Genomic DNA, 26,402 nt, shown 5'->3' with positions numbered 1-26,402 from the left:
AAAAAAAGCCTCGCTCGTTAGGCCCCGCCCCAACAGCGCCCCGCCCCCGTCCCCGTTCCCCCCCCCCCCCCACAGTGTCCCCGCCCCTCGATAGAGAGTTTGTTAGTCTGCCTTCTACGGTTGATTGGCCCCGCTCTGGCCTCAGCCCCACCTCTCGCTCGCAGAATGGCCCATTAAACACCGCCGCCAATCGGCGCCCGCGGTTCGCTGCCCGCCTTCTCAAGCCTCGCCCCTGCCCTTAATTCTCGCAGCTTCCGCCGTGCGGGCTCAGAGCCACGCGGCGCGCCCGCGAGCTGCCCCCGGGATCGGTGGCCGTTACCTCCCAGGGTCCTGGACCGCAGCCTTCCGCACTCAGGGGCTTGGATCTCCCCTCCCGGACGCAAAAGCCCAGCTCCCCTCTTCCTGGAGCTCTTGTCTCCCGTCCCCCAGGTTCAAGCTTCCCAGCCTCCGTTTCCAGGACCCCGGCGCCCCGGATCCCTGCCTCCCGGATCGGCGCTACCGGGACGTGGCCTCTTGAGGACCTCTGCCACTTGGACGCCTTCAGCCTTCCAGAGCCCAAGAACCCCTGTCCCAGCCTGATACACTCCTGTATTCCCATCCCTAGGGCCGAGAAACCCAGGGGCTCCCAGCTTTCGGGCGCAGGACACAACCTGGAAGAGCAGAGGAGCCTCGGCGCCCAGCTTCGGGATCTCAGACACTCCAGCTTCCACGAGCCAAGGAACCCCGGCGCTGTGAACTCCCAGCTCCAAGGAACCCTCCAAAGTTCCGGCCTCCAGGCTGTGTTACAAAACTCTCCGTTCTAAGGAACGTCGGCGTTCCAGGAAGGAGCCCCCCAAGCGCTCGCAGCTTCCAGACGCCGCAGAACTCCGGGGGGCGTTCCAACATGGTGGCCGATCCCCCGCGCGGAGACCCCAAGGGGTTCGAGGCGGCCGAGCCCACCGGGAACGGTGCCCCGACGTTGCTCCCTAAAGAGGACCCCGACCCGGCAGGAGGCCGCTGCTGCGGTTCCCGGGAGCGGGTGCGCCGCTGCCTTCGCGCCAACCTGCTGGTGCTGCTGACGGTGGCGGCCGTGGTGGCAGGCGTGGCGCTGGGGCTGGGGGTCTCGGGGGCCGGTGGCGCGCTAGCGCTGGGCCCCGCGCGCCTGGCGGCCTTCGCCTTCCCCGGCGAGCTGCTGCTGCGCCTGCTGAAGATGATCATACTGCCGCTGGTGGTGTGTAGCCTGATCGGCGGCGCCTCCAGCCTGGACTCGAGCGCGCTCGGCCGCCTGGGCGCCTGGGCGCTGCTCTTTTTCCTGGTCACCACGCTGCTGGCGTCCGCGCTCGGCGTGGGCTTGGCGCTGGCCCTGCGGCCGGGCGCCACCTTCGCCGCCATCAACGCCTCGGTCGGCGCCACGGGCGCCGAGGAAGAGGCCCCCAGCAAGGAAGTCCTCGATTCGTTCCTGGATCTTGTGAGGTCAGACCCCGCCCGCCCGGTGGAAGTCGTCGAGGGGGGGGGGCGGGGGCGGGGAAGCCACGTGGGGAGGGGACCCGTGTTAGGGATGGCCGGAGCGACCACGCGAACGCTAGAGGGTTTTGAGTCCTCCAGAGCCCGGACACCCCCCGCCCCCGGCCCCCGCCCCAGGGCTGGATGGTGATGGTGTGGCCCTTTGAGGGTCAGAGTCCAGCGAGTGAGGACAGACCCCTGGGGAAGGAGGCTTCGAATGGGGGCGCCTGGGGACGTAAGTGGGGACGCTGCAAGACGGTGATAAGACAAGGAAGTCTTGTAGAGGGAAGAAAGTAATGCTTGGGGAGTTTGTGGGGGAGGGAAGGGATACAGAGGCTTTTCTGTGAGGGGCGAGGATTCTGGGGGGACTTGGGAGGGGATTTGGGGGCGCTCAGGGCCTCAGGATTTGAGTCCAGAGTCAGAGAGCTTGTGACCCCCGAGGAGTTCATAGGGGACCTGAGGAGATCTGAGTGACCTGTGCCAGGCCCTCTTCCCAGTCCCAGGGCTCCCCCACATTATGTGTCATCCCCGTTACCCGGACACAGCCAGGTTTTTTTCTCAGCCTCCCTTCTCCGCCCGGGCCTGGGCCCTGGCCACTTCCCTTTTTACATCTTCCTGCTAAATCCTGCCACCTCCAAAGACTTGCCATTCCATTTCTCGCCCCCCCAACCACCAGGCGGCCCAGAAGCGGGGGCCAGCGGGACCGGTTAGAAAGAGAGCAGGCTCTTTGCCTTCTGGTCTCTGCTCCCCCCCCCCAGCCCCCCGCCCCATCCCAAGAATAGTTCTTCCCTTTTGAGGAGGGCAGACCGCTGGGTCCACATGGCCTTGCCTTTGGGACCTCCTGATTCAGTGTCTCCAGGTGGGTTGGGGACTTCCAGGAAGTGGGGGGGGGAGGAAATGATGAGTCACAGAACAGGGTTCTCCCAGCCTCTCGGGGGGGGGGGGTATCAGCGCAGGCTGAGATGAGACTCTGGGGCCGGCTTGGTGTCCCAAAGCTGTAGTGGATGGTTGTCTCCTGGCGGGGCGAGATTAGCTGGGTCCTGGCCCAGCCCTGCCAGGCCTGGGTGGATACGGGCCTCCCGGGCCAAGGGCACACCCACTCGAGGGCTGTTGATGTGTATGTGTACACGCTCCCCCTGTGAGCCAAAATAGAAGTCACTCACACTTGGCCAGCCCCTCAGAGACTTTTCTGGAACGTCTCAGAACCACACAGCTTTCTGGCCAATTGACGCGGAGCTGGACACAGGCCCTCGGACACCCAGCCACAGCTGTGGCCTCTCTCACACTGACGCGTGGCCTTACACCGGCTGTTACACGTGTGCTCACCCACGGTGTACTAACATCCCTTTACACGGCCACTCGAGGATGCCACTGACCACAGCGGCGCATCGAGCGTCACCTAGGCACACGCTCAAGAGCACGTGCGCACCGACCCTGTCCCGAGAGTCTGAACCCTCACCTCTGCCCCCGAGTTTCTCACGTGTTGACATGAGAAACTGTCTAGGGACCCACAGCAACCGCCGTTCCCCCACTCACGTGGAGCGTGAGGAGTGGTTGGGACCTTCCAGCCAGCTGTCTGGGTTCCCTTTACTGTTTTTATGTTTAAGTACTCTTGTTCTTTTTTTTTTTTTTTTTTTGAATTTTTTTTTCAACGTTTATTTATTTTTGGGACAGAGAGAGACAGAGCATGAACGGGGGAGGGGCAAAGAGAGAGGGAGACACAGAATCGGAAGCAGGCTCCAGGCTCTGGGCCATCATCAGCCCAGAGCCTGACGCGGGGCTCGAACTCACGGACCGCGAGATCGTGACCTGGCTGAAGTCGGACGCTTAACCGACTGCGCCACCCAGGCGCCCCTTGTTCTTAATGTTTATATATTTTTGAGAGAGAGAGAGAGAGAGAGACAGAGCGCGAGCAGGGGAGGGGCAGAGAGAGAGAGAGGAAGACACAGAATCCGAAGCAGGCTCCGGGCTCCGAGCTGGCAGCACAGAGCCCGGCAATGCGGGTCTCGAACTCCCGAACCACGAGATCATGACCTGAGCCGAAGTTGGCCGCTCAAGTGACTTGAGGCATCCTGGCGCCCCTACTTTTTTTTTTTTTTTTTTTTTTTTTAAGAGAGAGAGCACGCGAGGGTGGGGGAGAGGGACAGAGGGAGAGCGATTGAGAGAGAGAGAGAATCTCAAGCTCAGTGCGGAGTCTCAGGGTCGGCTCAGTCTCACAAACCATGAGATCCAGACCTGAACGGAAATCAAGAGTCGGATGCTCAACCGATTGAGTCACCCAGGCGCCCCACGGTTCCCTTTTCTAGAAAATGGGGATGACGGTGCGGATCCCTGAGCCAGGATTACACGAGTGGCTTTAGATCAAGCACTGCAGGGACTGTGGACACTTCAGCCCTTCTTTTCTTCCCTCTCCGAGACGCAAGAGGGTCAGGGTCCCGCTGATCTCCTGACACGCCCAGTGGGGTTGAATGCGGGCTGCCGCACACACACCGCCATCCCTTGTCACCTTCTCTCACTACCCCTTTTCCAATGCACCCCCGTCCCCTGCCTTTCTCAGCCCGGCCCCAGGGCTGCAGCGTTTCTCGGCCCTCCAGGAGGAAGTTGGCTGATGCAACACGCCCAGGGTATTAAGTTTGCTGCCCGGGGTGGAGCTGAGGCCCAGGTGACCCTGCCCCAGCCTGCCTTGGGAAGCCAGCATTCCTTAGGGCCAGTCCGCCAGTCCGCAATCCCTCGGGGCTGGCCGGCCACCCCATGGGGGCCCTGGGAGGCCAGCTCAGACTCCCCACACCCTGGAAAAGTGTGCAGGCCAGGGCTCAACTCTGCCTGACCAAGCCTGGCTGGGGCCTGGGGGCCAGTGGGGCCTCCCGAGTTTTTTCCCATCGCAAGAGGCCAACCCAGCTCCTCAGACCCCCCCTCCCGCCCCGTAACCCCCCCCCCACCGTGGTATTTACTAACACGCCCCTCCCCTCCGTGTCTGTCTCTGCAGAAATATCTTCCCCTCCAACCTGGTGTCCGCAGCCTTCAGCTCAGTGAGTCCTTGGGGGTGTGTCCCGAGGGGTGGGGGGCGGGCAAGGAGGGGGAGAGCCAGTTGGAGCCCCTTGGTGCCAGCTCTACGGTGCTGCCTGGCCAAGGGCACATGCCCGCATATTTCTGAACGATCTCGCAGGGTCCTTGGGGAACCTCCGAAACCCATCCCGTGCCCCTCCTCGAGAAAGGAGCATGTGGGTTCTGAGCCCCTTCTGGGTTCTAATTCCAGTGGCGTGACCCCGGGCAACTGCCTTTTCCTCTCTGAGAGCCTCGGTTTCCGCCTCTGGAAAATGGGCGCCTGATAAGAAAATCCTGCCTCGGGGCGGTGGCTGGCGGGGATAAAAGGAGATCATGTTTAGGGGGCGCTTAGGGCAGGACAGGGTGGGGGAGCCTCCATGGCCACGGATACTGACTGTTCCCAACCCCACCTGCAGTACAGTACCGTCTATGAAAGCAGATGGATCAACGGAACCAAGGTGAAGGTGAGAGCAGGGGAAGGGATGGGGGGAGGAAGGGGTGCATCCCTTGGCCCGTTGTTGTGGGTTTTCCATTTTGCTCCCACCCCGGCCTTTGTCCCCTGTCTTCAGACATCTGGTGGTATTTGTTTTACACTCTCTGCAGCCTCTCCCCCGTTTCTGTCTCTTCTGGTACCTTCGTTTGGCCCCCTCTTCTCCCTCCCTGGTCCGGGCTTCTCTTTTGCCCGAATCCCATCCTGCCCTGGGATGATCTGCCCCCAGAGCCCCCCTCTCCTCCCTACCCTCCTCCGCCTGGCAGCCAGAGTGGTCTTTCCAAAGCACAGACCTGACGCTGTCTCTCCCCTGCCTGCGGCCCCTTTGGGCTCCCTAGTGCCCTCAGAAGAAAGCCCAGGCTTCTGGCCACAATCCCGGAGACCCTGCAGAATCGGGCTTCTGCCCGGCCGCCCACCCAGCTTCCTGTTTTGGCTCTGCCCGGCCTATTCCAGCCCCAGTGGGTTTCTTTCTGCTCTTCGAATGCCCGAGCTGCTGCCCTTTCCAGACTGTTGCGCATTGTTTCCTCTCTCTGGAACCTTCTACCGCCGCTCTTTACCTGGTTCATCCTCCTCCAGATCTCTGCCCCTTCCTCCACGAAGCCCTCCCTGATCCGCCTCCCCCCAACCAAGCCGGCAACGCCTTCAATTCCCACACTACCTTGGGTTTCCCTAGTCCAACCATCGTGGGTGGTCCCTGATGACAGGTCTGTTTCCCCAGGACCTGGACCGTGAGCCTTGGGAGGAAGGGACCCAAGGAGCCATCTTGTCTGTGCTGGGTCCCAGCAGTGCCCAGAACAGGCCCTTAGTGACCGCGCAGGTTGACTGAGTTTCCTCCTCCCTTTCTGATCTGTTCCTCACCCAAAGGTGCCCGTTGGGGATGAGGTAGATAGTATGAACATCCTGGGCCTGGTGGTATTTGCCATTATCTTTGGCGTGGCCCTGCAGAAGCTGGGGCCCGAGGGAGAGCTGCTTATCCGCTTCTTCAACTCCTTCAATGACGCCACCATGGTGCTGGTCTCCTGGATCATGTGGTAGGTGGGGGGAGTGGGGGCTGGGGATGTGGGATCGGGCAACCCTCCCTCTGCTGCTTGGAGCCGCCCGGCCTGGGCCCGCACCCAGCGTTGACCGTCCCCTGGCTGTGTGACTTTGGGCAAGTGACTTACCCTCTCTGTGCCTCAGTTTCCTCATTATAACGTGAGGACAGTGCTGTATCCCCTGGGAGCTAAGACTGACGGGGGCACCTTCCGGACCCTCCTGGAAAGTGACAAAAGGACGGCCAAGCCGTGGCCCCGGTTTAGCTAGTGCATCTCAGTTGCAGAGACTTAAATGTGATCGAATGTACAGGAGACGAGTGGCATGAGGTAAAGGTAAAGCACTTACAAAGTGGGTTGTTTTTTTTTTTAATTATTTTGAGAGAGAGAGTGAGCTTGCGTGTCTGCATACACGTGCTAGCACAAGAGTGGGACAGGGGCAGAGAGAGGGAGAGCGAGAATCCCAAGCAGGTCCTGTGCTGACAGCACAGAGCCTGACTCGGGGCTCGATCCCACGAACGGTGAGACCATGACCTGAGCCGAAATCAAGAGCCAGATGCTTAACCGACTGAGCCACCCAGGCGCCGCCCCCCCCGCCCCAAAATGTTTTAAAGGCCTAACACCTGCTGAGCATTTACTTAATGTTAGCTATGATTATTATTATTATCAGTTTTATTAAATGATCTCACATGTGCAGAGGCCTCTGGCTTCTACCTTCCCTGGATCGAGATCCAGGATCTTGAGATCGAGAAGGTGGGAAATCAGGAGAGGGAGCAGGATTGCTGCATTTTTAACAAATCCCTCCGCTCCCTGCCCCCCCCCCCCGCCCCATCCTGATTCTGGTGCAGGCGACATTTAAGAGGCTGCACAACCTCGTAAAGGCTCCTTGCCAGAGAGTCAGGGTGGTGGGTGGGTAAGAGCAGGCTCCAAGCCGCTTCCCACCCGCGTGCCCTCTAACAAGTTACTTACCTCGCTGTGTCTCAGTTTCCCCATCTGGACAATGGGATTGACAGTTCCAGGCACAAATGAGTTAAAACGTGTAAAGTCCTGGGGCGCCTGGGCGGCTCCGTCGGTTGAGCGTCCAACTTCGGCTCAGGTCGTGATCTCACGGTCCGTGAGTTCGAGCCCCACGTCAGGCTCTGTGCTGACAGCCCGGAGCCTGCTTCGGATTCTGTGTCTCCCTCTCTCTCTGCCCCTCTCTTGCTCGCGCTCTGTCTCCCTCGCTCTCAAAAATAAATAAACGTTAAACAAAACAAAAGAAAAACGTGTAAAGTCCTTGGGGCACTGCCTGACCTATAGCGTGCCTCTGATCAACACTAATCTTATAACTTGTGGGCACATCCCACAGGCCAGAGCTTGGGCATTTGGCCAAACGTAGCTTTACAGGTGGCTGGGAAATGCCGCCTTTCTTCTGTTACCAAAGAGGGGAAGGGGTTTGAGAGACAACAAGCCGCAGTGATCAGAGAGGCAGTCTTGGGAGGCTTCCTGGCTGGGAGGCACGAGCGCCCCTGGGATCTTTGCTCCAGGAAAGGGCGATAATTCCAGCAGAAGTTCATAGATCACTTATTGTGTACAAAAAGCTTTCAAGTCCTTTCACCTAGCACCTCATTAACGTCCGACATTCCTATGAGGCTGGTAGCAATGTCCCTGTTTGACGGACCTGTGAGATTTTAATTCAACCATAGCTTCAAAAGACTAAAAGAGGGGCTCCCTCGTGGGATTGCGGTAAAGATTCAACCACTTTATATCTATGGGTTTTTTTTTTTTAAATTTTTTTTTCAACGTTTATTTATTTTTGGGACAGAGAGAGACAGAGCATGAACGGGCGAGGGGCAGAGAGAGAGGGAGACACAGAATCGGAAACAGGCTCCAGGCTCCGAGCCATCAGCCCAGAGCCCGACGCGGGGCTCGAACTCACGGACCGCGAGATCGTGACCTGGCTGAAGTCGGACGCTTAACCGACTGCGCCACCGAGGCGCCCCAATGGGTTGTTATTAAGACATGAACCGCGGACTGTTTATATTGCATGGACGTGGGGAGAGATTGAATCGGTTTAAATCATCCTAGCTGCTATAACCACGAACCCAGAAAACGTACATGCCTCACGCATGGGGTGGGGGGGCACGTGTTAAGTCCAAATCTGGTTGGCGATTGTACTTCGGCTGGCAATAGAGGCTCCCAGGCTTCTTTGATCTCCCTCTGCTCAATTCTCTTCCTTTTTTTTTTTTTTTTTTCTTTTTAATGTTTAGTTTTGGGAGAGAAAAAACGTGAGTGGGGGAGAGGCAGAGAGGGAGGGAAACGCCAGTCTCCGAAGCAGGCTCCAGGCCCTGAGCTGTCAGCCGCGAGCCCGATGTGGGGCTCGAACTCATGAACTGCGAGATCATGACCTGAGCGGAAGTTGGGCGTGTAACTGACAGCCCCCTGCTCCCTGCCAGGCGCCCCTCCCCTCTGCCCTATTTTTTTTTTTTTTTTCCCCCTCTGCCCTATTTTTAAGGGGATCGAGCTTGGAGGATGGCAGGCAGGGAAGGTGCCCGAACTCAATCACACATGGATCTGGGTGTCTCCTGCCCGCGAGGGAGGTTGTAGTCCGGCTGCGCACTGAGCGCAAAGCCCGGCCCTGGGCGGGCACGGAGTCGGAGGCTGCAGTGGGTCTCCTGTGTAATTAGGTATGCCCCCGTGGGCATCTTGTTCCTGGTGGCTGGCAAGATCGTGGCCGTGGAGGACGTGGCGCTGCTCTTCACCAGTCTCGGCAAATACATCCTGTGCTGCCTGCTGGGCCACGCCATCCACGGGCTCCTGGTGCTGCCCCTCATCTACTTCCTCTTCACCCGCAAAAACCCCTACCGCTTCCTGTGGGGTATCGTGACACCGCTGGCCACTGCCTTCGGGACCTCTTCTAGGTATGGCCTTGGGGCAGACCAATGCAGGATTTTTAAGCTAAGGGGCCCTAAGTGGACATCAGCTTTCCGGGGACCCTTGAAATTTCGTATCTGGGGACGTTGGATCTGGGTACAGGGGCCATACTTTAGTAAGTTTCTCATAAGGTCCTGGAACCGTCCCCCTCCACCCCCCCCACCCCACCCCCGCATTTGGAAAACCACTGACTGCTTAGAGATTTCTTCTTCCCTTCCTGAAAACCTCTCCTCCACAAGGCCTGGCCCTAGGGGACAGTGGTCTAGTGCTGCCCCCTGGATCCAACCTCTGGGAGCTCTTTCCACCCTTTACTAGGTATTTTGTCCACCTGTCCCCTCAGAACCTGGCTGTCCCCACAGCAGCAGCCCCAAGGGAATAGTAATTCTTAGCCAAGGTCTATTATTGGTGGAGTGGGGGGGGGGGGGTTGGAAGTGTGCTAGACATGATAGAATTTAGGTTTCAATTTTTGTGTGTATTGTGAAGGAGAGCCGTCCATACCCTCCCAGGGGGTCGAGGCCTCACACAGGTTGGAATCCTGACATTCTACAGGATCCCCGCCCCCCCCCCCCCCCCCCCCCCCCCCCCCCGGCTCTGGGAAGAGAAGGGCCGAGAACCGCAGAAGGCTGGGGGTGGCGAGGCGCGGGGCTGGCGGGGGCGGGGTCTAGGCTGGCGGGCGGAGCATGGGCTTGTGCTGATTGGCCAGCGCGGTCTGGGCGGGGCTTCGGCAGGGGGCGGGTCAAGTGCGCTAACTGACCTGCCGCCGCTCAGCTCGGCCACGCTGCCACTGATGATGAAGTGCGTGGAGGAGAGGAATGGCGTCGCCAAGCACATCAGCCGCTTCATCCTACCCATCGGTGCCACCGTCAACATGGATGGGGCGGCGCTCTTCCAGTGTGTGGCCGCAGTGTTCATCGCACAGCTCAACCAGCAACCCCTGGACTTTGTGAAGATCATCACCATCCTGTGAGTGTGGGTGGCTGCAGCTAGGACCCCGGGCCCACTTGACCCCTCCCCCGAGAATGGACAGAGGCCGGAGGGGGGCAGGGCTCCCGTGAAGGCTTCTCCCCCTACCGAGATCTTCCGCTGACCGCCCTTCTCTTCCCCCAGGGTCACCGCCACGGCGTCCAGCGTGGGGGCCGCGGGCATTCCGTCTGGAGGTGTTCTCACTCTGGCCATCATCCTGGAGGCAGTCAACCTGCCAGTTCACGACATCTCCTTGATCCTGGCTGTGGACTGGCTAGTGTAAGTTTGGGTTTGGGGCTTCAGGGGCCCAAGGGGTACCCTGGGAAAGGAGATGAACAAGAAGGTCATCGAGAGCCTCCGAGGAGGAGAGTAGAGGAAGGAAGGAGTTCCAGAGGAAAGGGGATGGCACCTTGAGCGTTCTAATCAGAAGGGAAGAAGGGATCTTTGAGGTTCTTTTTTTTTTTTTCATGGTTATTTATTTATTTACTTCAGAGAGAGAGAGAGAGAGAGAGAGAATCCCAGGCAGGCCCCATGTTGTCAGTGCTGAGCCCCATGTGGGAATAGGCCAATCTGTAGACTGTGGGTTAGCAGTTGCCAGGGGCTAGAGGGAGGAGGGAATGGAGAATAACTGTTTAATGGGTATAAGAGTGTCTTTAGAATGATGGAAACGGTCTGGAATGAAATAGATGTGATGGTCGTACAACTCTGAATATGCGAAAAGCCATGGGATTGTATACTTTCAAAGGGTGAATTTTACCGTATGTGAATTACAGCCCCATGTTTGAAAATGGCACACACCCCCACAAAGTATAAGGCGGCCAAAAGAGATCTTTAGGATTATGAGAAAGGCCTGAGGGAGAGCATAGTATTTCAGTGGGAAGAGGAGAGGTGGATGGGTCTTTTGAGGCCCCAAGAAAAGGGAGGAATGAACTTTTTGAGGTTCTAGGAGGAGCAAATCTTGTGCTTTATTGGAAGAAGTATCATTTGGGGTCCCGAGAGGATGGAGGAGGAGATCGTTGGGGTTCTAAGGCAAAGAAAGTGTGATGGGGCGCTTAGATTTCATGGAAAAGAAGAGAGGTAGGGGGCTTCTTGGATCCCGGATGAAAAGATCTTGGAGGCTCTAGGAGGAAGGGATATTTGGGAGGATAGAGCAATGAGTTGGATCTAGAAGCAGAACAGGGTTCCATGAAGGAGGGTGTGGCGAGGACCTCAAGATCTTGGGGGGGGGGGCGCCTGGGTGGGTCAGTCGGTTGAGCATCCGACTCTTGATTTTGGCTCAAGTCATGGTCTCCTGGTTCGTGGGTTTGAGCTCTGTTTCAGGCTCCACTCTGATAGTACGGAACCTGCTTGGGATTCTCTATCTCGGAAAAAAAAAAAAAAAAGATTCGGGAGGAGAGGTGGGAAGGTTGGGCCCTCCCCTCTCCTCTCTCCCCTCCCCCCTCCCCCCTCCCCCCTCCCACTCACTTCCCTATCCTGTTCTTCAGGGACCGATCCTGCACAGTCCTCAATGTGGAAGGTGATGCCTTTGGGGCGGGACTCCTCCAAAATTACATGGATCGTGCAGAGATGCGGAGTTCGGTGCCAGAGTTGATCCAAGTGAAGAGTGAGATGCCCCTGGCTCCACTGCCCGCCCCCACTGAGGAGGGGAACCCCCTCCTCAAACACCGCCTGGGATCTGCTGGAGATGCAGACCCCTGCGAGAAGGAGTCGGTTATGTAAACCCCATGGGGACTTTCCCTGCGCTGATGGGGGCACTCTGGACATTGGGATTGTGAACCGGGGTTCTGGAGGCCCTTCCTGCTGCACACTTAAGGGATCCAGGGTCCCAGCCTCTCTCCCTGACATCAGATCTGGGAGGCCTCGATGCTGGGGTATCGGCGTGTGTGTGTGTGTGTGTGTGTGTGTGTGTGTTTTGCGGCTCCATGGCACATCCCACCCTGTCCTCAGGCCCTCTGTTCCCTCCGCTGTAACAAACACTCCTGGGGACCCTGCCAGGGTGGGGGAGACTGAGGACAAATACTGCTGTCACTCCAAAGGACGTTTTTTAGCAATAAAACTATCAAGTGTATCTCTTCGGATGTTTCTAAGACCAAAAGCATGAGCCACACAGAAAAAAACCGAACGTGACAAGTCAGAACCCACTGACATAAGATACCTGCTTGTCAAAAAACACCATCGACGGGGCGCCCGGGTGGCTCAGTCGGTGAAGCGATCTCGTAAATGTTCCGTGTCTCGACGCGGGTGGTGCTCACACAGACGTATGCATTTGGGGAAGTTCGCCTGCACACTTAAGATGCGCGCGATTTTACCCCACGTGATGCCATCTTGCAGCTGAAAAGGTACAACTCACTCCTGGGAAGAGACTGACTTTCTGCTGTAGCCACTTACGGGTACTTCCCTGATACTTGAACTCTATCCAATAGTGGCAGTAATGACCTGCTCTCCCCCCCCCCTTTTTTTATTTAAACCAGAATTTGCTGTTTGAATAAAAAACCTGCCGTGCAAGTGTTTTGAGTCCGGGATGTGGATGTAACGATCCTGTCTTGTATGCTGCTGAAACGTGTTATACATTACTAATAATTATCTTCCCCCTTCCTAGGGCCCTGTGCAGGCTCCTGCCAGGTGCCCGGGAGGCACCGCCAACCCAAGTCCAATTGTAGATGGTATCTTGGGGTATCTTTTGCATCTTTTCGTTGGTTTGTTTTCGTGTATTTCGTTCCATCGCGTGACCATTGCAGTGTGGAAGGAGAGTCTAATTCATATCTGATTCTGTGCAAAACTGTTGTGTATCACACACAAACATAACCACTAATGAGCTCATTAAGTGTTGAATAGTTAAGCAGTTGATACATTCAGTGCTTTCTATTAGGCTCAAGTCCTTGGTGGGTGGTTATAAAAGTGTTGAAGGGTTTTAATGGTATTTGGGGAAGATGGTTGGGGTTGCTGGAAGGAGCTGGGAGGGCACGGTTTTCCCCACTTAAAATAATTGTTTGTCCTCAGATTTTCCATTCGATGCTTTTTTGGGAACGGATTAGATTTAGATTATGAAGGGTGCCTGTTTATTTTTTTTTTTTTAACGTTTATTTATTTTTGAGACAGAGAGAGACAGAGCATGAACGGGGGAGGGGCAGAGAGAGAGGGAGACACAGAATCGGAAGCAGGCTCCAGGCTATCATCAGCCCAGAGCCTGACGCGGGGCTCGAACTCACGGACCGTGAGATCGTGACCTGGCTGAAGTCGGACGCTTAACCGACTGCGCCACCCAGGCGCCCCAAAGGGTGCCTGTTTAAAGAGATACACACATGCATAGGTAATATATGTACTGTATATAGAATATGTGTATATACGAGGAATACATAACCCAGACAGGCCCAACAGAATAGTATTTCCCTTTTCCTCTATTCCATTTTTTTAAAAATTATTCTTGAGAGAATGTGAGTGGGGGAGGAGCATAGAGAGGGAGGGGGGACAGAGGATCCGAAGCGGGCTCCATGCTGACAGCAGCCAGCCCCATGCGGGGCTCGAACTCACGAACCATGAGATCATGACCCGAGCGGAAGTCGGACGCTTAACCAACGGAGCCACCCAGGCACCTCTTTCTATTCCATTTTTTAAGATTTGCTGGGCACATGCCACTACTTTGCTGATCTGGGTCAGGAACCATTTCAGGCCTCCTCAGTGTGGACAGGTGCTCCAGACCTGTTTCCCACCACCACGTGCCCACCACCTTAGTCCTGTTCACCACTGTATGCTCGGCACAGCGTGGGGACTGGCACAGAGTAGGTACTCGATAAACATTTGCAGAATGAATGAATTGGGCTCCAGCTACAGAGCCGCCTGGCTAGAAGAGGCTGTTAGGCTAGCTCAGATCCTGCTTTTTGCTACCTGCCAGCTGTGTGACCTTGTGTAAGTACTAGGGAGTCTCACCCTCTGGTGACAATGGCTCTGTGTGTGCCTCACCCAAAGGCCACTAGTGAGGTTTACATAAGAGCAGAAGGCAAAGCGCACGTGAGGCCACCTTCCAGGGCCCGGCTCCCACCTCCCGCTCCCTTCCTTCATTGCCAGATCCACCCCTGTTTTTGGGGACACCCCTCTTGCTCCTTTGAAGAAGCCTGGCTTGGGAGGAAGTGCTCAGGCTAGCCCTGCACTAGGCTTGGACCTGCGTCCTGGGCTCATAGTCACAGGATGGGGGTGGGGGACTGGCAGACACAGGGTGGTGACAGCTTTGTCTCTCCTAGTGACAACGTTTCTAGGGCGGTTGGACTTTTGTAGGGGGGAGGGGTCAACCTTAAGGTATAACTTGCATCCCATAAAGTGCATCTGCTAAAGTAGGTAATTGGATGGGGGGGGGGGGGCGCCTGGGTGACTCAGTCGTTTGGGCGGCCGACTTGACTCCAGCTCAGGTCATGATCTCGCAGTCTGTGAGTTCGAGCCCCGCGTCGGGCTCTGCGCTGACAGCTCTGAGCCTGAGAGCCTGCTTCAGCTTCTGTGTGTCTCTCTCTGCCCCTCCCCCACTCGCTCTCTCTCAAAAATGAATAACCGTTAGAGAATTTAAAGAATAATGTAATTGCATGAGTTTTGACAAGATGCATACGTTAGTGAAGCCCACCACATTCAAGATACACGATACTCCCACCGCCCCCAGATTTCCTGCTGCTCCTTTGCAGTCTATCCCTCTCCGCCCGACAACCACTGATCTGCTTTGGGTCACTAAGGATTAGTTTGTCTCTTCTAGAATTTCGCATTGGTGGAGTTATATAGTATGTTGCCTTTTGCGCCCTGCTTCTCTTACTTTGTATCGTGCCTTTGAGATTTTAGGCATGTTTTTGCACAGACCAGTTTATTCCTTTTTGTGTTTAATCACCAAAGAGTATTCTGCTCTCCACCCTTCACGTTTGTTTACCCATTCACCTGTAATGGACACTGGGTGGTTTCCAGCTTGGGGCTAATGTATATAAAGGTGCATTTGTACATGGCTCTTTGCCTGCCCTCCACTTTCCATAGCAAATATTTTGCAATGCCCACGAAGGGTACACAAATATTTGCTGCTCGGTAAAGGGAGCGGACCATCCAACAGCATTTAAGACAGGGGGCTCCATTCCCTCCATCTATGCCCAGTGTTAACCCCTTGGTTGCCGGGGTCAGGGAGATCCAGGGAGTCCCCACGTCCAGCCGGGGGAGTGATAATACGGGGGCGGGGGGGGGGGTGGTCATGGCAGTGGTCGTTTAGCAACAGGTTGAATCTATAATCTGATATTTTCATGTTTGAACCACCCTGAGGGCCACACCAGCGCATGTGATGGCTTGACTATCAGCTCTGGGAAAACCCTCTTGGCTCTGCTGAAATGGAATGAAATGAAATAGATAATATAACTCATCTACGCATGACTTTATTTAAGTTTACTTATTTTAGTTACCTCTATACCCAGTGTGGGGCTCAATCTCATGACCCTGAGAGCAAGAGTCACATGCTCTTTTGATGGAGCCCGTCAGGCGCCCCCTGCACATGATTTTAAAAATAATCTCTTAGGGGCGCCTGGGTGGCTCAGTCGGTTAAGCATCTGACTCTTGATTTTCGGCTCAGGTCCTGATCTCACAGTTCATGGGTTCGAGCCCCACCTTGGTCAGCCCAGAGTCTGCTCGGGATTCTCTCTCTCCCTCTCTGCCCCCCCCCCCCACTTGTGCTTGCACTCTCAAAATAAACTTAAAAAAAACCCCACACAACCCCCCCCATCTCTTTATTGCCCTAAATGTAACAACAAAGAAATAAAACGATAATTTATAACAGGAATTTTAATACGAAAATCTGTGGGGCAGAACCGAGAACCCAAGGAGGTAGCTAGATATTTACATGGGTAATGTAGGCAGCTCCCGCCGGCTGGAAACACACGCTATTGGTGTTTGATTATCAAGAGCCACGTAGACCATGATTTTCAGAAATTGTTGACAATCCTTGGCCGGGTTTTGAACAAAACACCATACATACTTGCCTCATTTAGGATGTATCAAAACCTGACAAAAAGAACTTTGTGTTTGCAATGAATAGAGAGTTCGGTTCTGGGCTCAGATAATTTTTTTAATTAAATTTTAATGTTTATTTTTGAGAGAGAGAAAAAGAGAGAGACAAGAGTGGGAGTGGGGTACGGGCAGAGAGAGAGGGAGACACAGAGTCCCAAGCAGACTCCAGGCTCTGAGCTGTCAGCACAGAGCCCGACGCGGGGCTCGAACTCACGAACCGCGAGATCGTGACCTGAGCCTAAGTTGGATGCTTAACCGACTGAGCCACCCAGCCGCCCCTTTTGATTTCTAAACTTTATTTACTTTTTACTTATTTACGTAATCCCTGCACCTGAGGTGGGGCTTGAACTCACGATCCAGAGATCAAGAGTCGCATGCTCTTCTGACTGAGCCAGCCGGACCACCCTGGGCTCCGACGGTTCTTAACCAGGGTTTTCTGAGTGAGGCTAAAATTTGGTTAGTAGACATTGGTACGAACGTGCTGGTTTTTACAATACCGAAACATCTCTGTTCTAGCTAAAAGAGAAAGCATTAAACTCAGTAATACACATCCTCATATAAACTCCTTAATTCAAGTCAATTGCTGCAGCAGGTTTTCTGCCATATTATTACTTAATCGATAATAAAGACAGCGAATGCACAAAGCTGTCACACAGTATTAGAGAGGCTACAAAAGATTTTAGTGTAATTGCTGATAGTTCAAGAACAGTGAGGAGAGGAGAAAACACCAAAACGCCGTGGATAATGCCAAGAGAAATGATCTGTTGAGACCCCAAGTCACCTGATGAAACTGAGCTCAGTGGGAAGTTGCCAGAAGCACTCGTTGTGGTTCCCTTATCAAATCACAGCTAAGGCAGGGTTACTTTATATATATTTTATATAATAAATAAATAAATACGCGGTATATATATTCATAAATATATACGAATATATATATGTATATATAGCTGTGTCAAGAAATCACACCAACAATTTCTAAGTAAGTTTCTAAATAAAACAAAATCATTGCAACGATTAAGAACGATGTGAGCTTCAGCTTATGTTCCTGGCAAACAACTTAAAGAAATATGTATACAGAGAGGGATCGTTTCCATTCTTTAGAGAATCAAAAAGAAATATTTAAATAGACGGATGCATATACTAACTTATATATTAATTTATATTACTGTACCTGTTACAAAAGGTTTTGGACATCACACATCCTTCACGAATGCCCTGTGGGGCATTTCAAAACCGCATGTGACAAGGGACGATGTTTTATTAGGTGGAGACGCCCTGCATATTATGGGACGTCTCCATCCCTGGGCCGTGGCTCTGGAGAGCCAAGAGCACCCCGTGATCACCCCAAATCATCCCCATATGTTTCCCAAACGCTCCACGGAAACCCAACAGTCTCGGGGCCATTTGCGGGTTCAGTGGCTAAAAACAGAGGCTGTGTTCTAAGAAGTCAGGCTTTGGACATCTGAGTCTCAGGGGACTGGGACAAATTTGCATGCGTCTTCCCTCTTGCTGGCCTGTGAGGTCTCCTCCTCCAAGGGCTTCATGTGTCTGCAATGACACCGATCCCCCACACCCGACCTATAGGTTCAGGGAGGCCGTGACTTGCCTAAGATGACCAGGAAAATAAGTGGCCAAGCCAGGAGCCAACCCCAGCCTTGATTCCTGACCCCTTTACCACCCAAGTGCCACCCAGCACCCAGTCACCTCCATTTCTTAGGTGCAAAGCAGAGTTTCCGAGAGGCAGAGCGGTACCACAGAGAGGGGCATAGTATCCAACTTCTGTGTGCGCTCCAGACTGACTGCCTGGGTTCAAGTCCCTGCTCGGTCACTTCCCAAGCTGTCTGACCTTGGGCAAATGGCTTTACCATTCTAGCCTCAGTTTGCTCCCCTGTAAAATGGAAATAATAGCAGCTCTCACCTCAGGACCTGGGGGTGAGACATAAATCAGTGAATCTGTGGGAAATACTGAGAAGGATGCCTGGCACACGGTATGTGCTGAGTAACGTGAGTTATGACGACTGTTTATCCGGCCGTGCAGTGGGCTAACAGGTGCAGAGAGCTGAAATAATGAGGTAACACCGTTAACATGGAGTGGGGCCGCATCCAGGACCCGGTTCTTAACCATAGCTGCAGCTCAGGGCTCTGAGCCTGTTTCCCTCCTCTGGAAGAGGAGGTCAAGGGCAGCATGCACCTCCCGGGGCTCTCGAAGGGCGATAGTTATCCGGTCCTGCAAGACACAGGGGATTAGAGAGGCCCGAGACTCAAGAGTCAGGAAAGCAACAGAACAACGGAGGGGACAGGCTTACCGGCGCCTTGGCCCCACAGCAGGACAACGGCGCCCCCTGGTGGCGGAAGCAGCCCCAGCAACCAAGTGCCCCACGGACTGTGAGCTGGACAGAGGGGCACAGAGAAGCTGGGACAGTCGCCCAGGCCCACCTAAGTCGCAAGTGGTAGAGCTGGGGTTTTGGTCGCGGCAGTCCGGCCCAGAACCCACACGCTTTCCTCTTTACAAAAAGTGTCCGTGCTCTGAATAAAGCCCACGCTCTCGGAAATCTTGGGCAGCGTAGGTCTTCAACGTCCGGGCCTGTGCTGGGCCTTGCAGGGCAGCTGGGCATCCCCGGCCCGCCCACCAAACGCCAGCGGCGCCGAAGCAAAGGCCAGCTCCCCGCGCATGAGCATTCTTCTCCCGACCCCAGGAGCGGCCGCTGGAGCCTCAGCCGCTTCCCGCCAAGCTCAGAAGTGACGGGTTGGGGTACTCGGGGTTCTCGATGACCCCGGGGCCGAACTTGAGCTCCAGGAAGCGACGGTAGTTGTTAGGCGCCTGCGCCACGAAGCCAGCGAAGGGCAGGGGCACGAGAGGCTGCAGGAAGTGTTCGGGGAACTCGACATCCTGCCGGTGGTCCAGCCACGTGTCCTTGGTCATGACCCCGTTGCGGGGGTAGAAAGGCCACAGGTCCACGTGCAGATGGTTGCTCTCGCTGTACTGCACGCGGAAGAAGTCGCCCTCTACGGCCTTCTCCCACACGAAGCCGCGCTCGTCCACCACCGAGCCCGCCTCGGCGCCGCGCAGCTGCTCGCAGTTGCCCACGTCCTCCAGGTAGATGCCCAGGTCCACGTCGTAGTCCCACGGGATGATGTCCCCGTGGCGGGCGGCCCCCAGCAGCGAGCCGCCCTCCAGCCAGTAGCGCACGCCCGCCGCCTCCAGCACGCCCACCACGTAGCGGGCGGTCTCGCGCAGCGCGCGCAGGCAGCACGGCGGCGTCCAGCGCTGCTCGTACAGGTAGGCCGGCGTGTCGCCCACCACCGTCCCGAAGCAGCGCGGCGTCTCCTTGCTGCAGCCGAACCACTCGAGCCGCCCGCCCTCCCCGCTCACCAGGCGGATGCCCAGCGCGCGCAGCAGCGCCGCCCGCCGCGCGCGCCCCTCGCGCTCCGCCTTCCAGCGCGCGTGGGCCGTGGCCAGCGGGGGCAGGCGCGCCGCGCCGAACGGCAGGTCCAGCAGCCGCACGGCCCAGCCGCGGAGGGCCGTCTGCAGGAAGAGGCCGGTGCCCACCGGCCGGGCCAGGGGCGCCGACAGGTTGAAGAGGTCGCGGGCGCGCAGGAGCACCACGGCGTCTCCGTCCAGGGCGTCGCAGCGGGGCGCGGACGGGGCGGGGCCGTAGCGGGCGGTCCACTCGCGCAGGCTGACGTTCAGGGCCAGGCAGCGGGCGGGGTTGGCGGAGGCGACGGGGGCGGCCACCAGGCGTGCACCTCCGGCCCGGAGCACCTCCACCATGTGCTCCAGCTGGCCCGGTACCTCGGCCCTAGCCCCGTCGGGCACCAGGGCCACGAATTCGGTGGCTACATAGGTCTCGGGGCGCGAGGCGGCGGCGGGCCGGTCCAGGGCGGGCTGGAGTAGCGCCAGACGCACGTTGGGAACCCGGGGCAGGGCCAGGGGTGGGTAGGGGAGCGTGTCGGCGGCCACCACCACCGGCTGGGCTGCGTCCTGTTGCAGGAAGGAGTCCACCAGCTCTGGCACCGCGTTGTCGAAGGCCTCGAACTCGCGCACCAGGACGGTGACGCGGGGGCCGGCGGCAGCTCCACGGCGGGGACCCCGGGCCCGGGAGTTCCTGGGCTGGTGCTGTAGCCACGAGACATAGAAGAGGACCAGGAGGTTGAGCGTGATGGCGGCTGCCAGGACAGCCTGGCAGCGGGTGAGCCGCATGGGGCCAAAGTCGGGCCCTAGCTGGGCCTCCAGGGCATCCTGGGGAGGGAGAATGAAAGGGGAGGCTGGAGCTGGTTGTCAGAAACCTCCTACCAGACCTCCTTAATCCTCAGCATTGCCCTTCTCTCCCAGCCCTTTCTCTATGTAGTGTCAGCTCTGACTTGCCCTCCTCCAGGAAGCCCTCTCTGACTTCCCATCCACCCCCCTCTGGGCTCCTTCAGCTCCTTGGGTTCTCCCACCCTAGCCCACCACTCTCCGTCATTACTGCGTGGGGGCAGGTCTGCATCCTCCCACTGGATTGTGGGACCCATGAGGGCCGGCCCTGAGCGGGTCTCGATCACTGCTGGGTCCCACGTTCCACCCAGCTCAGGACCTGGTGCTTAGCAAGTTTTTATCAAGTGATTCACCTTCCCTTCTTCCTTGTTCAATCCCACCTATTCCTTATCCTTTTCTTTGTCGACTTCTCATTCTGTTTTGGGTTCGATTAGAAATGCCCAGCTCCATCCCCGAGCCCAGGCTGCACCTTCTGCTCCACCGTTCCCTCCTCCAGGAAGCCCCTCCTGATCTCTCTCTCCTGTCCCTCTCACACCCTGTCCGGGCTGCAGGGGGAGGCTGCAGCATGGGCACCGAGCCCCTCCCCCACAGTCCCCTTCTCACTTCCTCAACTCCTGTGCCATCTGGTCATCTGATGGTCGGCCAGATTGGTTTGGTTTTGCAAGAGAAGCTAGAAATGTTTTCTTAAATCAGAATTATCCCGATTTTTAATACTGCCTACTCATTAAATTAAACAACCACCACGGACTGGATCACACTCCTAGAAACATAGGGGCGCCTGCCTGGCTCAGTCCATTAAGCATCAGACTCTTGATTTCGGCTCAGGTCATGATCTCACAGTTCATGGGCTCGAGTCCCACCTCCGGCTCTGTGCTGTCAGCACAGAGCCTGCTTGGGGTTCTGTCTCTTCTCTCTCTCTCTCTCTCTCTCTCTGCCCCTCCTCCGTGCTCGCTCTCTCTCAAAATAAATAAACTTAACAAACAAACAAATTCCTAGAGCCAGAAAGTAGAAAGGTGGTTGCCAGGGGCTGTGAGGAGGGTGAAATGGAGTTGTTTAATGGGTATAGATTTCCAGTTTTGCAAGATTGAGAAAGTTCTGGAAACTGCACAATAATGTCAAATATATACAACACTACTGACCTATGCGCTTAAGAATTGTTTAGATGAGGGGTGCCTGGGTGGCTCAGTCGGTTAAGCGTCGGACTTCGGCTCAGGTGTCGGGCTCTGTGCTGACAGCTCCTGCTTCGGATTCTGTGTCTCCCTCTCTCTCTGCCCCTCCCTTGCTCATACTCATGCTCTGTCTCTCAAAAATAAATAAATGTAAAAAATGAAAAAAATTTGTTTAGATGATAAATTTTGCTTTGTGTATTTTATTACAACTCAAAAAAAATTTGTTTTAATGTTTAGTTTTGAGAGAGAGCGCGAACAGGGGAGGGGCAGAGAGAGAGGGAGACATAGAATCTGAATCAGGCTCCGGGCTCTGAGCTGTCCGCACAGAGCCCGCCGTGGGGTTCCAACTCAGGAACGGTGAGATCGTGACCTGAGCCGAAGTCGGATGCTTCACCGACTGAGCCACCCAGGCGCCCCCACAACTAAAATTTTTTTAAATGTCTGTTTGTTGAGAGAGCATGAGCAGGGAAGGGACAGAGACAGACAATCCCAAGCAGGCTCTTGCTGTCAGCACAGAGCCCGACAGGGGGCTTGAACTCACGAACCATGAGATCACGACCTGAGCCGAAATCAAGAGTCAGCCGCTTAACAGACGGAGTCACCCAGGTCCCCCTAGAATTTTTTTTTTTTTTTTTTTCAAGGGGAGTGGGACAGCCCAAAAGAGGCTGGGGAGGTAGGGCACGCCCACTCTTCATTCATTGGCCGCACTCCTAAGCAACCTCCAGGTGGCGCTGTCTCCCTGTGCCCCGCACAACTTTGAAGCTCTGGCTGGTCTCCGGCACAGGAGCAGATACTCAGAATGTTTTTCCACGAGGGATTTCCATGGGTTTCTACTCCTCCCGGGAAGGGTGACCTCAGAGATCCAGCTGATCTTCCCACCCACCTAAATACTTCTGACCAAAGCTCCCCCTTGGGCCCGGGTCCACCCAGATCCCCCCTCAGCCTCCCCGGTCTCCTTTTTTTTTTTTTTTTTTAATGTTTTTATTAATTTTTGAGAGGGAGCGAGCATGTGTGAGGCGGAGGAGGGGCAGAGAGAGGGAGACTGAGGATCTGAAGCGGGCTCTGTACTGACAGCAGAGAGCCTGATGTGGGGCTTGAACCCTCAAATGCAAGATCATGACCTGAGCTCAACCGACTGAGCCACCCAGGCACCCCTCCCTGGTCTCCTGACTAAATCCCCTCCTCGTGGCAGCCAGAGAGGTTTTCATAAAGCACAAACCTGACCTCTCCCTCCCTGGTCCGAACCTGCCATGGCTCTTCGGTAACCCGAGGAGAAAGTTTAAGTTTCTTACAACATCCCCCGAGCCCTTGGGTGACCTGTCCCTTGCTGGCCCACCGGGTCCAGCCCCGTCTCCTGCCATGTGTCAGACTCTGTGCCTAAGCCACCTTGGACTTCGCCTCAAAGTCCAAAGCCTTTGGACATTCTGTTCCTTCTGCTTCTCCTCCCAAACACCCCTCCTCCCCATGCCTCTTTTCTCCTGGAGAACGCCCACGTACGCTTTAGGCCTCAGCTCTGATGGCTCCTCCCCCAGGAAGACCTCCCCGAACCCCAGGCTGGGTCAGAAGTCCTCCCTGGGCCCCCCATGCCTCAAGTTCCTGAAGCCAAACTCTGCACTATGTGGCCCGAGTCTTCCTGCCTCTTCCCTCTCTATCTCCTACCAGGAATAGGCTCCTATCTCTCTTCACCCATCCCAGGCCTGTTTCCCCTTCTCTGACTCGCCTCGGCTGACACTTAAGAATCCAAGTTGCACTTTAAGAGCAACTTTTATTTTTATGTTTATTTTTTGATAGAGAGAGAGGGGATCTGAAGTGCGCTCGCACTGATGGCAGAGAACCTGATGCGGGGCTTGAACTCACAAACTCTGAGATCGTGACCTGAGCCGAAGTCGGACACTTAATTGACTGAGCCACTGAGGCGCCCTAACAACTTAAGTTTTAGAACCTTGGAATTGCCTTCTGGATCTTAGATTGATTCTTCCTTCCTTCAGTCCTTCCCTCTGTTTGTGGAACTCCTACAACGTGCCAGGCACTGTTTGAGGCACTGGGGACACAGCAGTGGACACATGGCACACAAAGACAGACAGCAACCCTGACCTCACATTACTGGGGGGGGGGGGGGAGGGGACTTTGGAACCACAGAATCTTCGGGGCCTTAAAAATCTTAGACGCTTAGAGCGTATGTACATAGAAGCACAGGAGAGACCACGGATAGTTTCGGAACCTTTTGAAGATTCTAAAAAGAGACCATCACCCTGCTCTGCCCGCATCTCCCAACAGTCTGTTCCCCACTCAGCGCCCAGAGGCATCCTGTTAAAACTCAAATTAGATCCCGTCCTGCGTCTGCTCAGACCCTTCTGTGGCCCACAACTCACTCAAGGGAAAAGCCGAGTCTTTACCGGGGCCCCCCGGGCTCCGTCTAATCCTCCACCCCCTCCCACTCTTAGCTCCAGCCGCGCTGCCCGCCAAACACCAGCGTTCAAATACCTCCGGGACACCACGGCCAAAGATCAGCGGCTCCTCCTGCCCGGAAGCTCATCCCCAGGTCTCCACATGGCTCCTCCCTCCTGGCCTTCAGGCCTCTCCTCAAATGTCACCTGTCCAGTGAACCCTCTCTTTGCCTTTTCTTTCTCAAAATGCATCTCCCCGTCACCCACGTGGGCACAGCTCAGTGCCTGACACATAGCAGGTGCCTAATAAAGTTGTGTGGCACCAGTGACTGAGTCTAGGTGTTCAGATGGGGAACGTGGGGCTCAGAGATAGAAACCATGGAGAACTCAGGTCTCTACTTCTCAGGCCCTGGCTCTTGGAATGCTCTGTCTGGCTGACGCTAGGCCCCAAGGTGCCCAGCCGGACAGAGGACAGAAATGGGGTCCTCAGAGACCAGTGAGTATGACAGTCAGACGAGCAAGCGAAGGCACCAGAGAATAAAGAGAAAGGAATCACCCAGCCCCCTGACTAGGTTGCTCTTGGCTTCCCCAACTATGAGGGCTCAAATCTCCTTTATCGAGGCAAAGTGGATGAAATGATGATTTTGAAGGTGCGAACGTTCTCTCTCTGAATCCCATCAGGATGATACTATCAACGATTCTAGCCAATCGTGATACGCCAGACCCCTTTCTAAGCACTTTACACATAGGAACTTGTTTGCTCTTCAAGTTCTGATCACATTTAGAGATGAGGAAAACTGCAGCACAGAGAAGTGAAGTCACTCGTTCCAGGTCACACAGCTGGGAGATGGTGGACCCAGATGTGACTCCCAAACCTGGCGAGTTTTGTCCAGGGTCTTTGTCCAGTTTATTGTTTTCAACCAATAAACTCTGCTATCCCTCTTGGGTCCACTCAAGACGGCCCAGCTCTCTGTCCACCCTCAGCGAACATTCTGCAGGTGCTTTCAAAGCTGAATATGGCATATTCCGTACTTCAACCCATTAACTCTTCTGGGGACTCGGGAAGACGGAGGCAGTCATTGGGCAGGCCCTCCAGAGGTAAGCAGACAAAAACCACACTCACAACTTACAGATAGGTCAGGAGACCAGCAGGGGGTGTGGCAGAGGAAAGGGGGTCAGGGAAGGAGAGGACAGTTCAGAGGAGACTTTGTGTCTCTTCATGTCCCATCAAACAAGGGTCAGTGGATCCAGATAGGTTCACCCGGCCTGAGCTCTGATCTGGACTGAGTCTTAGCTGCTGCATCTGCGGGGTGCGAATGCGGCAGGTGAAGAAAATGAGCGATGTGTAGGAACGGCTTTGGGGACAAGGGCGATTTCCACCTGAGTGCTGGTGACACTGTGGGACTTCTTACCTCCTAGGCTGCTGTGGGAGCTCCCGGTGGGCGGTTCCAGACCAGCTCAAATGCACTGCTGAGGGAACAAGGACCAGAAAACCCCAAATCAGCCAATTTTGCACAAGAGAGTACGGCTTCATCTTACCTACAGAAGTGGCAGCGAGAAGGTCAGAGAATCCTTTTTCTTGAAGTTCCATAAGCTCAGGCACCACCTGGAGTGTCTCAGGAGTGGGTGGGAAGGGTGTCAGTTACCACAGCGACCTATAACCATCCCTTTCTTATGAATGTGTCCAGAGAGGTGGGGCTAGAAGTGACCAGAGCTGTTACCATGACAACGCCTTCCCTAGACACACTCCATCCTGAGACACAATCCTAAAACATCCCCTGCCTTGGTGGGCCTGGTTCCTAGGGTCCCTGGAAGGGGGGGGGGGGGGGGGGGAAGGTGGGAGGTGGGGCTGCTCTTGTTACCATAGTAACCAGGGCTTGACCTTGCCCGTCTCCACCTCCTGGGCCAGGCCCTGTAACCATAGCAACTAGTCCTCCGCAGAGCATCTTCTCTAAATAAAAACACCTGGTTGGTTTGGGCCACAGGCCTCCCACGACGAGAAAGGGGGGGGGGATCCGGTTACCATGGTAATGCCAGCTGGGCGGCTAGGGGGAGGGGTTGGGAAAGAGGTGTTCTCTCAGCAGTCAGTGTCCTTGGGGCTGGGGTCCTTGCTACCTGAGTGCTAGGTGAGGTTGCTATAGTAACCGAAGGAGGGTGGGGGCAGAAGGACCACCAGGGGCTTAGTTAGCAACCTTCCCCAAGTCCAGTGACAGGGCAGGTTTGGGACTTCATAACCACAAAGGGGGAGGCTTCCAGACCGCGGAAGGGTTACCATGACTACCGACCCCGGCCAGGAATCAGGGAGGATGGGGCCATCGCAGAAATCACCCTTGGTGGTCGCCCTTTCTCTCTGACACTGTTTGTCCAGGAGAGTGGCATTTGGGTCTGGAGGGGGGTTAGAATCTTTCTTTGGGGCGAAGGGGCAGGAAACGGCCCCTCCCAAAGTCCCGCTTTTCCTAGGGGCGACCCTAGTGCTGGGCCTGGGTCTCCTGAGCTTTCCTCGAGGTGCGCGCTTCCGTCCCGCCCCCTCCCACCCACCCGCGCTTTCGGGGTCGACCCGGGTGGGCGAGGCGCGCGCCGGGCCTCGTTCCCATCACCAGCCCCCCCGGCCCCCGCCAAGCGCGCGCGCGGGCGGTGCGCGCGGGGGGG

General features: G+C 55.9%; 2 protein-coding genes across 2 annotated transcripts; one reads left to right on the top strand and one right to left on the bottom strand.

The window, feature by feature from the left end:
• The first annotated feature begins 283 nt into the window (after positions 1–283).
• On the top strand, positions 284–12,432 carry SLC1A5 (solute carrier family 1 member 5). The gene is made up of 8 exons (XM_030298719.1): positions 284–1,452; positions 4,469–4,511; positions 4,944–4,991; positions 5,882–6,048; positions 8,715–8,948; positions 9,730–9,924; positions 10,069–10,203; positions 11,409–12,432. The coding sequence occupies exons 1-8, from the start codon at positions 884–886 to the stop codon at positions 11,641–11,643; spliced, it is 1,626 nt and encodes a 541-aa protein (XP_030154579.1). The 5' UTR covers positions 284–883; the 3' UTR covers positions 11,644–12,432.
• A 3,837-nt stretch (positions 12,433–16,269) lies between these two features.
• LOC115502983 (fukutin related protein) lies at positions 16,270–26,309 on the bottom strand. The gene is made up of 2 exons (XM_030298887.1): positions 25,166–26,309; positions 16,270–20,182 (listed from the first exon to the last, which is right to left on the bottom strand). The coding sequence occupies exon 2, from the start codon at positions 20,141–20,143 to the stop codon at positions 18,656–18,658; it is 1,488 nt and encodes a 495-aa protein (XP_030154747.1). The 5' UTR covers positions 20,144–20,182; positions 25,166–26,309; the 3' UTR covers positions 16,270–18,655.
• Positions 26,310–26,402: the final 93 nt, after the last annotated feature.

The sequence above is a fragment of the Lynx canadensis genome, chromosome E2 (assembly GCF_007474595.2).
Source record: "Lynx canadensis isolate LIC74 chromosome E2, mLynCan4.pri.v2, whole genome shotgun sequence".
Taxonomy (NCBI): Eukaryota; Metazoa; Chordata; class Mammalia; order Carnivora; family Felidae; genus Lynx; species Lynx canadensis.
The sequence above is the reverse complement of the archived record's forward strand: the minus strand, read 5'-3'. Positions and strand labels throughout refer to the sequence as shown.